A 12,373-nucleotide genomic window follows, 5' to 3' on the forward strand; every position below is an offset into this window, starting at 1 on the left:
GAGGGAGGGGCCGAAGGTGAGAGGTTGTGAAGGCTTCAGGCTGAGCTTGGAGAGGGAAGGGAAGAGGGAGGCAGGGTATGGAGAAAAGCAAGGCCTCCCTGTAGGCTGCCTCCTTTAACTGCTGCACTTTTAACCTCCTAAAAAGTGCCGTAGGGCTGAGGCTGGCTCCAGACCAGAGTGTGGTCTCTGAAGGGTTGTCTGGGTTTCCAGAGGCAATCTCAGCCAACTGGTCTCTGTCTTGCTGAACAGACATCCATCTTCCAGGCCTAGAACTGGTGTAAGACAAGCAGCCCCGAGCTATGTCCATAGTGTCCACCTCCTAGTTGACATCTGGGCCATCTCTCTTGGTTCCAGTACCAGGAAGCTGCCAACCCTGCATAGCCCCTCTCTCCAAGCCCCAGTTTGCACAGCTGGTCCCAGGCCCTGTTTGCAGGCCCCTTGCTGACAAAGTTGGTTCCCTGGGACAGACCCCATTTGGGTCACTCTGCTGAACATGTAATAGCCCTGTGGTCCCCTGGTTCCTTCCCCATATATCACATCAAGGGAAGGTACTGGAAATTCCTAGCCTCTTAGTCAGAGGGCTGTCCCTCACCTTCCCCCATTTCCTACCTAGAAACCTTCACAGCAGAAGGGAACTGAGCTGTTTTTTATTTGAGCCAGCACTGGTCAAGATAGGGCAGTGTGATTGGCTGCTGTGTCCACCGTTCCCCTGGAGTGCCGATGAGCCCAACTCAGGCAAGGAGCTTGACCACAGTGCCTGCTACAGTGGGAGAACGGGGAGGTGGATGCAGGAGGGAAAATCAATGCATGTCAGCAGGGTTGGAGATTTATTTTCTAGCTTGGAAGAGTATTTGCAAAGAACAAGGAGGGAAATGAAAAGCTGTAAACACACATCTGCTGTCTTCTTCCCTGGGCCATTTCTTGATTAAAAAGAAAGAATCCTTCCCAAGCACCAATGGAGGCCAAGCTAGTGGGGCCTGGATAGCAGAGACATCTATAGGGGAGGGAAGGTGAAGAGGGACCCTGGAGTCCTATGGATAATCACAATTACTAATATGATTGTAACAGTAATAACAATGTCCATTTGCTGAGTGGAAGCTTGAAGCACTTTGTGATGCACTCTACATGCATTGTTTAATCACTCTGTGAAGTAGGCATTATCCTCACATTCAGGAAACTGAGGCACAGAGATGTTGAGTGATTTATCAAAAGTCCCACAGGTGGCCGGAGCCTAGCCTATACTCTGAACCACTTCCCTACACTTACTCCACCAATCTGGGCAGACACTGCCCCCCACCCCACCCCACCCCCACCCCAGGCCCTCTGAGGCAACAGAATAGGCCAGATGGGGCCTAGTCCCTTTTCACTGCCAGAAGTGGTAGAACTGTGGGTACAGGGTAAGACACAACCCTGAGGTACAATCCTGCTCCCACCAGGCAGCCTGGGTGGTTAGCTTGAGACCGGGGTGTGTGGTTGCAGCCAGAGCCCAATAAAAATACTCTGCTAATCCCTTTAATGAGCAGCATCATGAGGCTCTAAATGGACATAACAGGGCTGGCTGGAGCCTCCGAGGAAACCAGGGGGGCCAGGCAGTAGACACTGTCCCTTTTGTGGTGGGGGAAGTGCCGGAGCTGCCCAGAGGCTGCATCAGGGGTCTGAGGCACTCTCCCCGAGCACACACACACAACAGAGTACTGCACTTACCCCTCCCTCTGGGACCTGGGCTCTGCACAGTGCCCCCACCTACCAGAGCCAAAGGGGCTTCCCTCAGGGTCTCTGAATGGCCAGTTATACCCACTACTGTGCACCCTGGAAGAAGCCTGGGGAGTGCCAAGCCCAAAGTAGGACTTCACACCTGGCCTTCTGCAGGGCCCTCCTCCCCTTGGTCTTCACCAGCTTTCCCTCAGGTCCTGTGTCCTCAGTATTTCACCCCCTCCCCAGAGACCTGATCATGGTACTGAGTAGGGTGGCTATGAGTGAAAAGAAGCCTTCGTCCCTTCTGTCCAGCCTGTCCCCAGCACTTGGGCTACGTCTCTGGCAGGCTGAAGCCGGATAATTCACCATAGCAGCTGGGAGACAGAGAAGGAGCCTTCCCAGATCCAGAGGCCCCAGGGCTCCTCCCCAGACAGAGAAGCCCCTGCCTTGCCAGGTGCAGGGTGGCCTCAAGGGACAGAGGGCAGGGTCTGTACTTAGGAGAGAGGACAGTCCCAGGGGAACCTTGTGAAGCAACCTTAGGGACCAACATCCCAGAGGGAAAAGCCGCACCGAGAGAGGCGGGAACAGGGCTTCCTCATGCCCTACCCCCCAAATGTGTCTCTGGTGCCAAGGAGAGGCATCCTAAGAGCAGGCGTCTTCTTCCTGCCTCCAGCTCTGCCTCTGCCCCAGGCCAGGCCCTGCCTCGTCACAACCATCCATAACTCCCAAAGGTCAGCCTCCACTCCTCTGGCCTTTCAGAGGGGCTGCAGTATGGCCGCTGTGGGGTAGGGGCAGGGGTTGTGGTGGAGTAAGCAGCTTCAGAAAGGCTTCCGCCCTCCTGCACGCCCAGCCCTGGGGTAGGGCAAGCTTTGTTGGCAGCCGTGCTCCTGTCTCCCCAGATACACTGAGAATGACCTCCCTGTGTCTCTCTTGGCACCTACTTCCCAGTAGCCAAGGTCGTTTCTACCCAATGGAATTACCAGCCTCTCTCTGCCCTCTCTGACGTCTTTGAATTTGGGCAGGCTCCATATCAATGGGCCAACATAAGGATTGAGCTTTCTTGTCTTCTCACTTATTTCACGGGAGCTGAGGCTCCTCCCTTTTAGTTGCTGCTCATTCCGTTGTCCCAGTATCCCCCTGGAAGTTACCCAGCCTGGCCCATGGCGTGGAGGGGCAGCTGTGCATAACAGGTCTATTTCCAGTAGGGCTAATAGGCAATGGAGGGGCACAGCCAGTGGTGGGAGGCTGGGCCCAGCCTTAATGATCCTGAAGTTGTCAACATCTTGGTCCTGTGGCTGCACCAGCACCACTTCTCTCAGATGGACTGCACAGCCCAGGGCTAATGGCCTTTTACTGCTCCTTGGTTTTACTGTCTGCAAGATGGGGAGACTAGTCTCCACCTTCCAGGGACACAAAGTCTCCGGAGAACATGAAGTCTGGATAAGATTATTGAATGGGTCCAGCCACTTATCGGGAAGGTACTCCTTCTCATCCTTGTACCCTACTTTGAGACCTGGAAAACAACCTCTTTTAGTTAATTTTTCCCCATGGACCAGAATCTACATCTACTAAGGGGGAAGGCTGCTGGGGATGCCTCCCTACTTCCCAGCCACACAGCCCCAGCCCTCTCTCGTGGTCCTGGCAGATTTCTGGTGGATGTTCCCCACAAGTCCACCTCAGCTGCAGGAGAGCTGCCCAGACCTGGGGGTCTTGGGAGTCGTGGAGGAGGGCAGTAGCCTGGAGCTGGGCCACCAGTCACAAGCCAGTGAGTCAGAAGGCCCGGAGGTGTCCCTGAGGACTGTGCAGCCTGTCTTCCCCTCTCCTCTCTGTCCCGGCAGCCCACCTGCATGGGCCCCATCTGGCAGTGCAAGGGCCCAGGCCCTCCTCTCTCCCTCTTCCCAGAGCTGTTCCTCGAGCTCAGTGTGTGGCTCCTCTTCCCCCACCCCCATGCTGAAGGGGGTCTTGACTCGGTCACACAGTTCCATCTCTGGGGCCCCAAGGTGGGTCAGTCCCCAGCCCCCTCCACATGCATGTCACTGTCCTCCTTGACTGCAGACTTTGCTCCAAGTTTTTCCTCCTCCCAGTGTGACCACCCCACGCCTCCTTACTCGCTCTCCACCTGCTTGCAGAGATCAATATGTTTCTCAATCATTGTCCACATCTTTTCCAAAAAGATTCCTCAATGCTTTTCTTTTCAAAAGGGAAAAAAAAAGGAAAAAAAAAACAATGCCAACAGCCCAGCGCCCGTGAGCAACCCAACAGTAACAAAGCATGCGTTCGGGATGGAGGAAGGTAAGGCCACACATTTCCATTTGCCGCTTGCTACTAGGGCTGGGCGGCCGGGGTGACTTGAAGCGGGGAAACTGTGTGCCCCCTGATCCACCTCCATTTCCCACACACTCATTTTCCTGTCTTCAGCAGGAAGAGGAGAAAAGGGGTTGGACAGAAGGTATGTCAAAAAGTACCCAGGAGGCTGTCCCAGGATCAGCCAGGCCCCTGGTCTTTACTACTGAACCATGCTAAAGAATGAGCCCCACCTCCCCTTACCACATCATTCATTCATTCATGCAAGGAATCTCTTTTGAGCACTATTTTCCAGGTCCTGTGGTTGGCACTAGGGATACAGAGACAAATAAGGCACAGACCCTGTCCCTGAGGGGCTTTGTGTCTAGATGGGAGACACTCATGAGCAAGTGATGCACAAAGCATTAGACGGCCTAGGCTAGGAGTCAGTGTGGGACATGGGATCAAAGTGGGGCCTGGCCATCTCTACTAGGGTAATGGGCTAAGCTTGGGAAGGTGAGTAGGCGTTCTGGGGCTAAGGGAGCCTGTGATGGGCTGTCAGTCAGCTGGAGTTGCAGACCACAGGCCCAGCAGTCTACCGCAGCCTGGAGAGGTCCAGGCACTGCACACGTTCAGATATAGTAGTAACCCTGGAGCAGTGTGTTCTGGGGGAGAGGTCATGGAAGGCCTTTTTGTAGTGCTGAGGAGTTTAGGCCTTATAGCGAGGGCCACTAGGAGTCACCGGAAGTTTTTTAGCAGAGGGAAGGCAGGATGAGGTTTGTGCTGAAGACAGATCATGTTGGCTGTGACATGGATGGGTTAGAGGGGGAGTGGCCTGAAGGTTAGATACCTCAAAACACAGACCGGCTACCCACAGTAGGGAGCTGTTGAAATTATCCCAACCTGGGAAGTAAAGACCTGACTGACCATGGAGTGGAGAGACGAGGCTACGGAGATGTGCAAGAGATAAAGTCAGGGAAGCCTTGATCACCCTGGTCAGTGGGGTGCCCACTTCCATCTCACCCCAGGGCTCATTGGTGAAGAGGAGCCATGGTGGTGCAGTAGTTAAGTGCTCAGCTGCTAACCAAAAGGTTGGTGATCCAAACCCACTTAGCGACTCCTCAGGACGAAGATCAGGTGATCTGGTCCAGCAAAGATTACAGCCTAGGAAACCCTATGGGGCAGTTCTACTCTCTCACATGGAGTCCCTATGAGTCAAAAACTGACTTAATGGCACCTAACAACAATTGGTGAAGAGAAACCATGAGGAAGGCAGCTCAGGCTCCACCCAGCCCCAAAGAAAAGCAAATTCATCTTGTAAACCCTGTTGGTGACGGTCCCTGTGGTGTGACATGATGGGGTGGGTGCATCTACCCCGACTCGTGCAGTGGGGTCACTGGGCTGCTGAGGGTGTTGCAGGTGCCGTGCTGCAGATACCGTGCTTGGTTCTGGGCTCAGGTTTCCTTGGCAGGGTGACCACATTGGCATTTTGCATCAAGATCATTGGACCTGTCCCTCAGCTCTGGAAAGGGATCACCCTTCCCCACACTAATGGCCTCTCCTGCTCCTTCATCTGGGGCTTTCTCCCTAGGGCCTGATGTCCAGGACCTAAGGAAGTCCCTGTCTTTCTTGCTACTGTGGTGCTTCTCTCTCCTGCCCTCCTGGCCCTGCTGTCAGCGTCCCCTAGTGCCAGGATGGCCCTGCCTGAGAGCAGTAGCCTCTGAAACCAAACTGGGGCCTTGGAGCTCTCCCACAAACTTGGCTTGCTTGTGGCAGGAGGACAGGGTAGAAGGAGCTTTCTTGGAGTCTGGAGCTTCCATATAGAATCCCTAGGGTCTGCTCTTTGCTTTTCCATCCCCTCTTGGCACAATGACCTGTGCCCCAAATTAGAGCGAGACTGAAGAATGAGCAGGGAAGAGGAGATCACACCCAGCAGCCACCTGCCTTGTTTTCTATCCATATCCAGAAAGTTCTTGACTTATCCCAGGGTTGGGGCCCAAAGGGGCAGTGTCTCTTGGATATCAGAGACCATAGCCAGGTCATTAGCTTCTCTCCACAGCCTCCCTCCTCCCTACTTCTTATCTGTTGAGAGGTTTTGGTGTCCCAGACACCCTTCCATCCTGGGGCCAGGCCCAGGCATGGCTGGTACAGCCTGTGGGACCTCCGACCTGGCGCCAGAGGCCTTCCTGAGACTCTGAGGGAGGACAACACAAACTCCTCACCCTTCCCCCAACCCCAATGCTGTGGCTACTACTACTGAGCAACCTCATTGTTTTGGGGTAGCCTTCAGGGAATGGGGGCCAGTGTTTAGTTCCTGGCTGGCACTAGCCAGCCCAGGAGCTAAGGCTGTGACCTATTCCCCAACCAAACCCAGCTGTGCTGCATGTGTATGTTGGCAGGGCCTGGGAGCTGGTGCAGACAGGAGGTACAGGCCTCAAGCTAGGCCACATAAGTTTAATATTAGAGCACACCTTGACTTCAAATGACTGCTTTGAGGTCCTGCAGTCCTGAGGTGGACAGGCAAGACCCCCTCAGTCACAGGCAGCAATGCCTTGGAGAAGGATAGGCTGCAGGTCATCACATCTTGGCTTGGAGCAGACTCCCAGAAACAGCCCAGGGATGTGTGTGCCCACATCTCAGAGCCCAGTAAGAGGGGTTGCAAAGCAGGGTAAGTAAACTGGCCACCTTCAAAGAGCTAAGAAGTAATTCCTCTTCCCCTGCATCTGACAAGCAAGGAAATCTCTCTCCAATTCACTTACCGTGTATACATCTTGGGTGAAAAGATGGTGGGGCAGCTCAGGTGCCCACAGCTTACTGAGATGGAGAAAGTTGTGTTTCCAAGATGGCCACATGGATGTATAGAGGCCGGGTGGGGGGGGGGGGGCGGGGGGGAGCTTTTCTGCCTGCTTTTAAGGTCCGTTCTAAGCATGTACATTCTGAGGGGCCTCCAGGAGACCTGGAGGCTAAGAAGAGGAGGAAAAAGGAGGTACTCTAGGTAATTAGGGACTCTTTCTCCAATGGAGTAGGCCCCCTTCAAACCAGCCCTTCCCTCCTGCAGGGAAACAGGACACTTTCCAGAAGGTGCCAAAGAGGAACTGAGGCCTGGCCAGCAGGTGGAGTGTGAGGGTGAAAATGAGTGAGCAAGTGAGTGGCTAAGCCAGGGGTAGGCCAGCAGAGGAGGAGAGGTAAGGACAGACCAGGCAAGGAGGCTGCGGTCCTTTCCTTGCACTGGCTTCTTCCTGCCTGCCTGACCTGTAGCTCCAGGACAGGAGACACCATGGAGCTGGGGAGAATGCTGGCTGAGCACAAGTATGTGTGTGGCACAGGCACATGCCCTGTGTTGCCCAGACAGATCAGCTGGGCAGCCATATAGGTAGCCTAAAGGGCTTCCCCACAATGAGGGAAGACTGGTCTAAAACTGAAGCCTGCCATCCAAGGGAGCTTCTCCCTCCCCCAGCTGAGCTTCCCTGTGATGCTGCCACCTGGGCCATGTGGGGAGCAGGTGGGGATCCCCCCTGCGGAAGGATGTAAGTGGATCCAGATTGGTGCCTCAAGGCGGGCAGCCTGGACCAGGGTATGTGTCCACCCTCCAGACCCCACTCTGACCAGACCCGGCCCTCTCCTGTCTTGCAGAACTGCAGCGAGAGGGAAGCATCGAGACTCTGAGTAACAGCTCAGGTTCCACCAGCGGCAGCATCCCAAGAAATTTTGATGGCTATCGATCTCCACTTCCCACCAATGAGAGCCAGCCCCTCAGCCTCTTCCCTACCAGCTTCCCGTAGGTACCAGCAACCTGCTTCTGACTGTCCGGCCCACTCACCTGCTGGAGGGAGGGGGAGAAGCCCCCCTCTGGTCCTGCCCTTCAGTCTCTGCTCCTCTTTCATCAACCATCTTCCCCGAGCTTACTGACAACAGCCATCCACCCTACCTGGATCGAGAAGAGACCCTTCTCCAAAGCACCTTGGCGCCCTTTGACCTCTGCCACACCTGTCAGCAGGACTGTGGCCACGAGAAGCTACAGAAGCTCAGTCCCCCTCCTCCATTTGCACATGATGTCCTGCATTGGATCATTTCTGTATCTCCTAACCATACCCACAGGGGGCCTGGGACAGTGCCCAGATCTTGGGGCCTGTGTGGGGAGAGGGTGAATGGCCCAGCTGGGCATTCTGATCTTGAGTAGGACAGCCTCAGCCCCAGCCCACTTCTGGCTGTGACACACACTGCTCCCAGATTCTCTTGGTCAACCACCCTCCCGTCATGAGGTGAACTGAGGCCCAGAGTATTAGGGAAGGAGAAGTCTCACCTTCCTCCTTTCCCTTTCAGTTCATGGGAAGAGTTTGTCTTTCTTTAAGCCCTTTTACCCTGGTCCTGTACTGTTCAGTGAAGGAAACCTTGGTTACTGAGGCCCTGTCAAAAAGTGCATGTCTTGTCCAATAAATCATGCTGCGATTGGTGTCCATCTATCCATCCCTGAGTTACTGGGGGGTCAGCATCCTCCCCAAAGGCTGAGCAGAATCCTGTGGGCCTGACCATGTGCCCTGATCCCAACACCCCACCACCTCTTGTGCAATGGCGGGGAGTGGGAGGGCACCGAGGGGGTAGGAATGAGAAGGAGAAGTTTTGCTCTGGAATTTGGGTGGGCTCTAATGTAAGCCCTTATCCAGCCTCCTTGCCTATCACCAGAGCCAGTGAATTCTGGGTCACTACAGGCTTGTACCCTCCCTAGATGTGGTCAAGGCCAGTCAGGTCCTTGACATACTAAGTGGTTCCTTGGGCCGGAGAGCTCCACTAAGCCTCTGGCCTTATATTTGAGGCATCTGTCTTTCTAAACCCAGAAGATGGAAAGGGGGTCAGATGAAATGGGTCTCTCATGAAATCTGGGGTGACAAGTTCCTGTTTTTGTTCCCCTCCCTCTTCCCAATTCTGGACCTAAAGCAACAAGGAGGCACAAGCAGGGGGAGTAAAATCTGTTGAGCAGGAAGAAGACTAAGCAAGTCTCTCCCTGCCTTCTCTGGCCCACCCTTCCCAGAGACACGAGGGAGTCCTTGGAGATTGAAGGAAACCCACTGAGCCAGGTGTGGTTTCAGGTGAAGTTTAATGTAACAGCCAAGAGTTCAGTTCACAGACAAGCCTTCCCATCCAACAATCCAGCCATAGCTAGGGCAGCTCCTGGGACTCCTGCCCCGTTTACACACACCGCATCCCATCCTGGCACCTGAGGAAAGATCGAACCTTCAGTTCCCTTCACCAGATCAGTGGGGCATGTTGAGAGAAGAGGGGCCTCAATCACACTACGCTCTGTAAGCAGGATACACGGCCCCAGCATAGGGTGGCCTGAGCCGGTCCCTCCTGCCTAGGAGCCTGCAGGGTGAGAAATCTAAGGAGGCCTGGGCATAAGCCAGTCGGGGTGGTTGGAGGAGCTGTAGCTTCTCCTCATTTCAGCTGAACTGGAGACATCGGTGTGACTGGCATAGCCTCTACCCCCCAACCAGAGCAGTGTTGCAGTCGAAAGGGAATGAGGGAGGATGCCACCAGGCTACCTGGTGCCCATGGTCTGGCTCCCTGGGGATGTGTCCAGAGCTCTAGGGTGGGTGAACCCCTCTGAACCCACCCCCTAGGGCACACAAATGGGGCAAAGGCCTTGCAGTCAGGAAGGAGCTCTCTGCAGCTACGCAGGGAACCAGCTGGCAGCTTAGAGTCAAGAGTCCTGCCTGGCCCAGCCTCTCCCTCCAGGGGGGCAAAACAGCTGTGACCTCCTCCAGTCAGGGAAAGTGGTGGGTGTAGGGCTGGACTTGCTGGCTGAGCTTGCAGGACAATCTGGTTATTCATCTGCTCACAGCCAGGGCAACTCTTTGAGTATGTGGGGGAGGGGGGAGAATAAGAGGCCAGATAAGCTGGTCCCGTGGCGCTGCCACTAGAGCTGGGGTTATCAGAGAGGCCTTGGGCCTGGCCCCTGGCTAATTGGTGATGTTATGGACCCTGCCTATAATCAGCTGGAAGTGAGATCTGGGCCACAGGGTGGGGGACCTTACTGTTCAGCGGCCCTGGAGCAGCCAGTCTTTTGGCCTCTACAGATAACCTCCAGGGCCATCTCCACCTCACCTTGCAGCAGCCCCAGCAGACCTCCATAAGGGCATCACCTAGGAGGCCATCAAAACATGACTCTAACTGTGGTCCTACCAGGTGACCTTAAGGAGCCTCATGACCTTGTTGATTGTCACAGGACTATCTGCTGAATGGGCAAGTTACTATGGACTCCCTCTCAATTTCATGGAGTTGGAAAAATATCTTCACGGTCTGCCGGGAGGCTGATGGGACCTGGGGCGGCAACTCAAAGAAGTGATGCATTGTCTGGGATTGATTTGAGAAAAGGCCCAGTGGTCCCGAGGCAAATTCAGGCACACGCTGTCAAACACTCCAGTGTCAGCTCCTCTGGAAGCAAGCAGAGCTAGACCAGGCAGCTGCCAGCCCAGGACTTGGAGATGGTTTCTCAGTGCTGATTTGCTAGTTTTCGCAGACCAGACTGTCTCTAAGCTACAACGTACCCAAGTCAGTACTGTTCGGTCTTCCTCATTTTGCAGATGGGAAGCCTGAGCCCCAGAGAAGGGCAAGTTCTTGCCTGAGGTTACCAAGTCACACAGCTAGTCTGCTGACCCCATCTGCACCTTCCTGTCTCCCTAGCCCAGCCAGTTCCCTTAGAAGCTGACTTTGGGGCCCCCACACAATCCAGGATTTTAATCCTACTCACCCCAACCTCCCCCACTTCAAACCTCCAAACTGGACCCCTCACTGCCTTTGAAGCTGCTCCCCACCCCTGTGCAACTGGGATGGCAGCCCCCTCCTGCAGACCTAGAACTGGAAAGGGGGATGGGGGAGCTTGGCAGGCATTTTGAATGTCTTGTATTTAAAGCCTGGATGGGGGCACGCTGTAGAAAAGTTATCTAGTGACACCATGTTGGATGAGCAGGTGCAGGTAGCTTGACCGCAATAACATCTCCACCTTCTAATAAGTGGATTCAGGCTTGCTGTCTTTGAAGTTCCGGGGGTTCCATCCCAACTCTGCCACCAGTAGTTATGTGGCTTTGGGTAAATTACTGCACCCCTGGGCTTCAGAGTCTGAATCTGTAAACTGGGCGAAGGGGAACACCGCATGCCGGGAGGAGCCACGAGGCTGAGGGATGCAAACGGAAAGCTGCAGGTCAGAGAGGCAAAGGGTGATCCAACGCACAGAAACTGACCGGTTGCTACTTGACGGGGAGAGGGAGGGTGGGTGCGGCACAGCTGGAGCCTGTATATGTGGCGAGTTGCCCCTGAAGCCACTCGCGGGAATCCCGGCCCCATTCCCTAAAAAACGTTTCTGAAAGCAAATCAGGAGCCTGGTGAGCGCGCGCGGGTCAGCCCCGCCCCTCTCGCGCAGGTGGGCTCATGCTTGGGATCCTTATTGAACTTTTAGCCCTGCGTTCATGCCACGCAACCGCGTGCCCCATTCACGCTCCCTCGATCCCAGGCATCCGCACCCACGATCTCTCGCCCGTCCACGAGCGCACACACAGGTTCACAGATCCGCGCCTCACGGTCACCGACCCCTGGGTCCTCAGCGGACAGCCGCGACCCGCTAAACCTGGATCCCAGAGCAAAGAATAGAGTTCTGGATCACCAAAACTATGGGAAAGTAGCCCAAAGTCCGGCTGGGACACAGCCTCGGTTCTCGGCCGCGTGACCTTGGCTTCAGGTCCAGAACGACACTCCCCTAGGGCGGGCCTGTCCCGCTGGGCCTTGCCTTGGCATCAGCCTGGAAGTCTAGGGTCTGGGCCACACAGGCCGTGGCTGCGGAGGCACTTCTCTGTGCCCACCCGAAGGAAATAATCCCGCTGCCTATCCTGGCGCGAGGCCCGGGCCACATCGTGGCCGGGAAGGGGTCGCGCCGTCCCTCTCCTAGCCAGTTGGCCAGACCTTACGCAGGGTAATTGGGACTGGAGGAAGGCGACGGGCGGCGGCGGCTCCAGAGAGGCTGCGCGCCTGTCAGCCGCAATTTGTCTAAATGGCCGGGACAGCCGGGACCACTGCGGGCCGAGGTCACCGAGGCCGCGGCCCCCACCCCGGCCAGACCAAGGACAGCGGGGGAGCCCGGCTAGGCCGCTAAACAGGGGCTGGCTGGCGCCAAGGCTCCGGGAGGCGCGGGTCGAGCAGGCCGGAGAAGCGGGGGACCGAGGACAACTCTGCCCGCGGGGGTGTCTTCGCTCCACACACACGCAACTTGCCAAGGAGGGGATGGACGCGCCCAGTGGCACCCCTACAGCTGGTCACAGGAATAGGCTCACACACGTCACCCGAACTCGGTCTGGGCACATACGCCCACAGTCATATACCGCCGCGCATTCTGTACCAGCATAAG

General features: G+C 55.6%; 1 protein-coding gene across 1 annotated transcript in view; it reads left to right on the forward strand.

Moving 5' to 3' along the window:
• The window catches only part of BCAS3 (BCAS3 microtubule associated cell migration factor), a gene marked incomplete at its 5' end in the record, with an annotated part of 619,175 nt that extends 611,431 nt beyond the window's left edge, over nucleotides 1-7,744 (forward strand). Inside the window, 2 exons of the mRNA XM_049861336.1 lie at nucleotides 3,897-3,987; nucleotides 7,612-7,744. Of these exons, the coding sequence (XP_049717293.1) occupies nucleotides 3,897-3,987; nucleotides 7,612-7,648 (128 nt within the window). The remainder of the gene's footprint in view (nucleotides 1-3,896; nucleotides 3,988-7,611) is intronic.
• Between the last annotated feature and the right edge of the window lie 4,629 nt (nucleotides 7,745-12,373).

Source organism: Elephas maximus, chromosome 19 (assembly GCF_024166365.1).
Source record: "Elephas maximus indicus isolate mEleMax1 chromosome 19, mEleMax1 primary haplotype, whole genome shotgun sequence".
Taxonomy (NCBI): Eukaryota; Metazoa; Chordata; class Mammalia; order Proboscidea; family Elephantidae; genus Elephas; species Elephas maximus.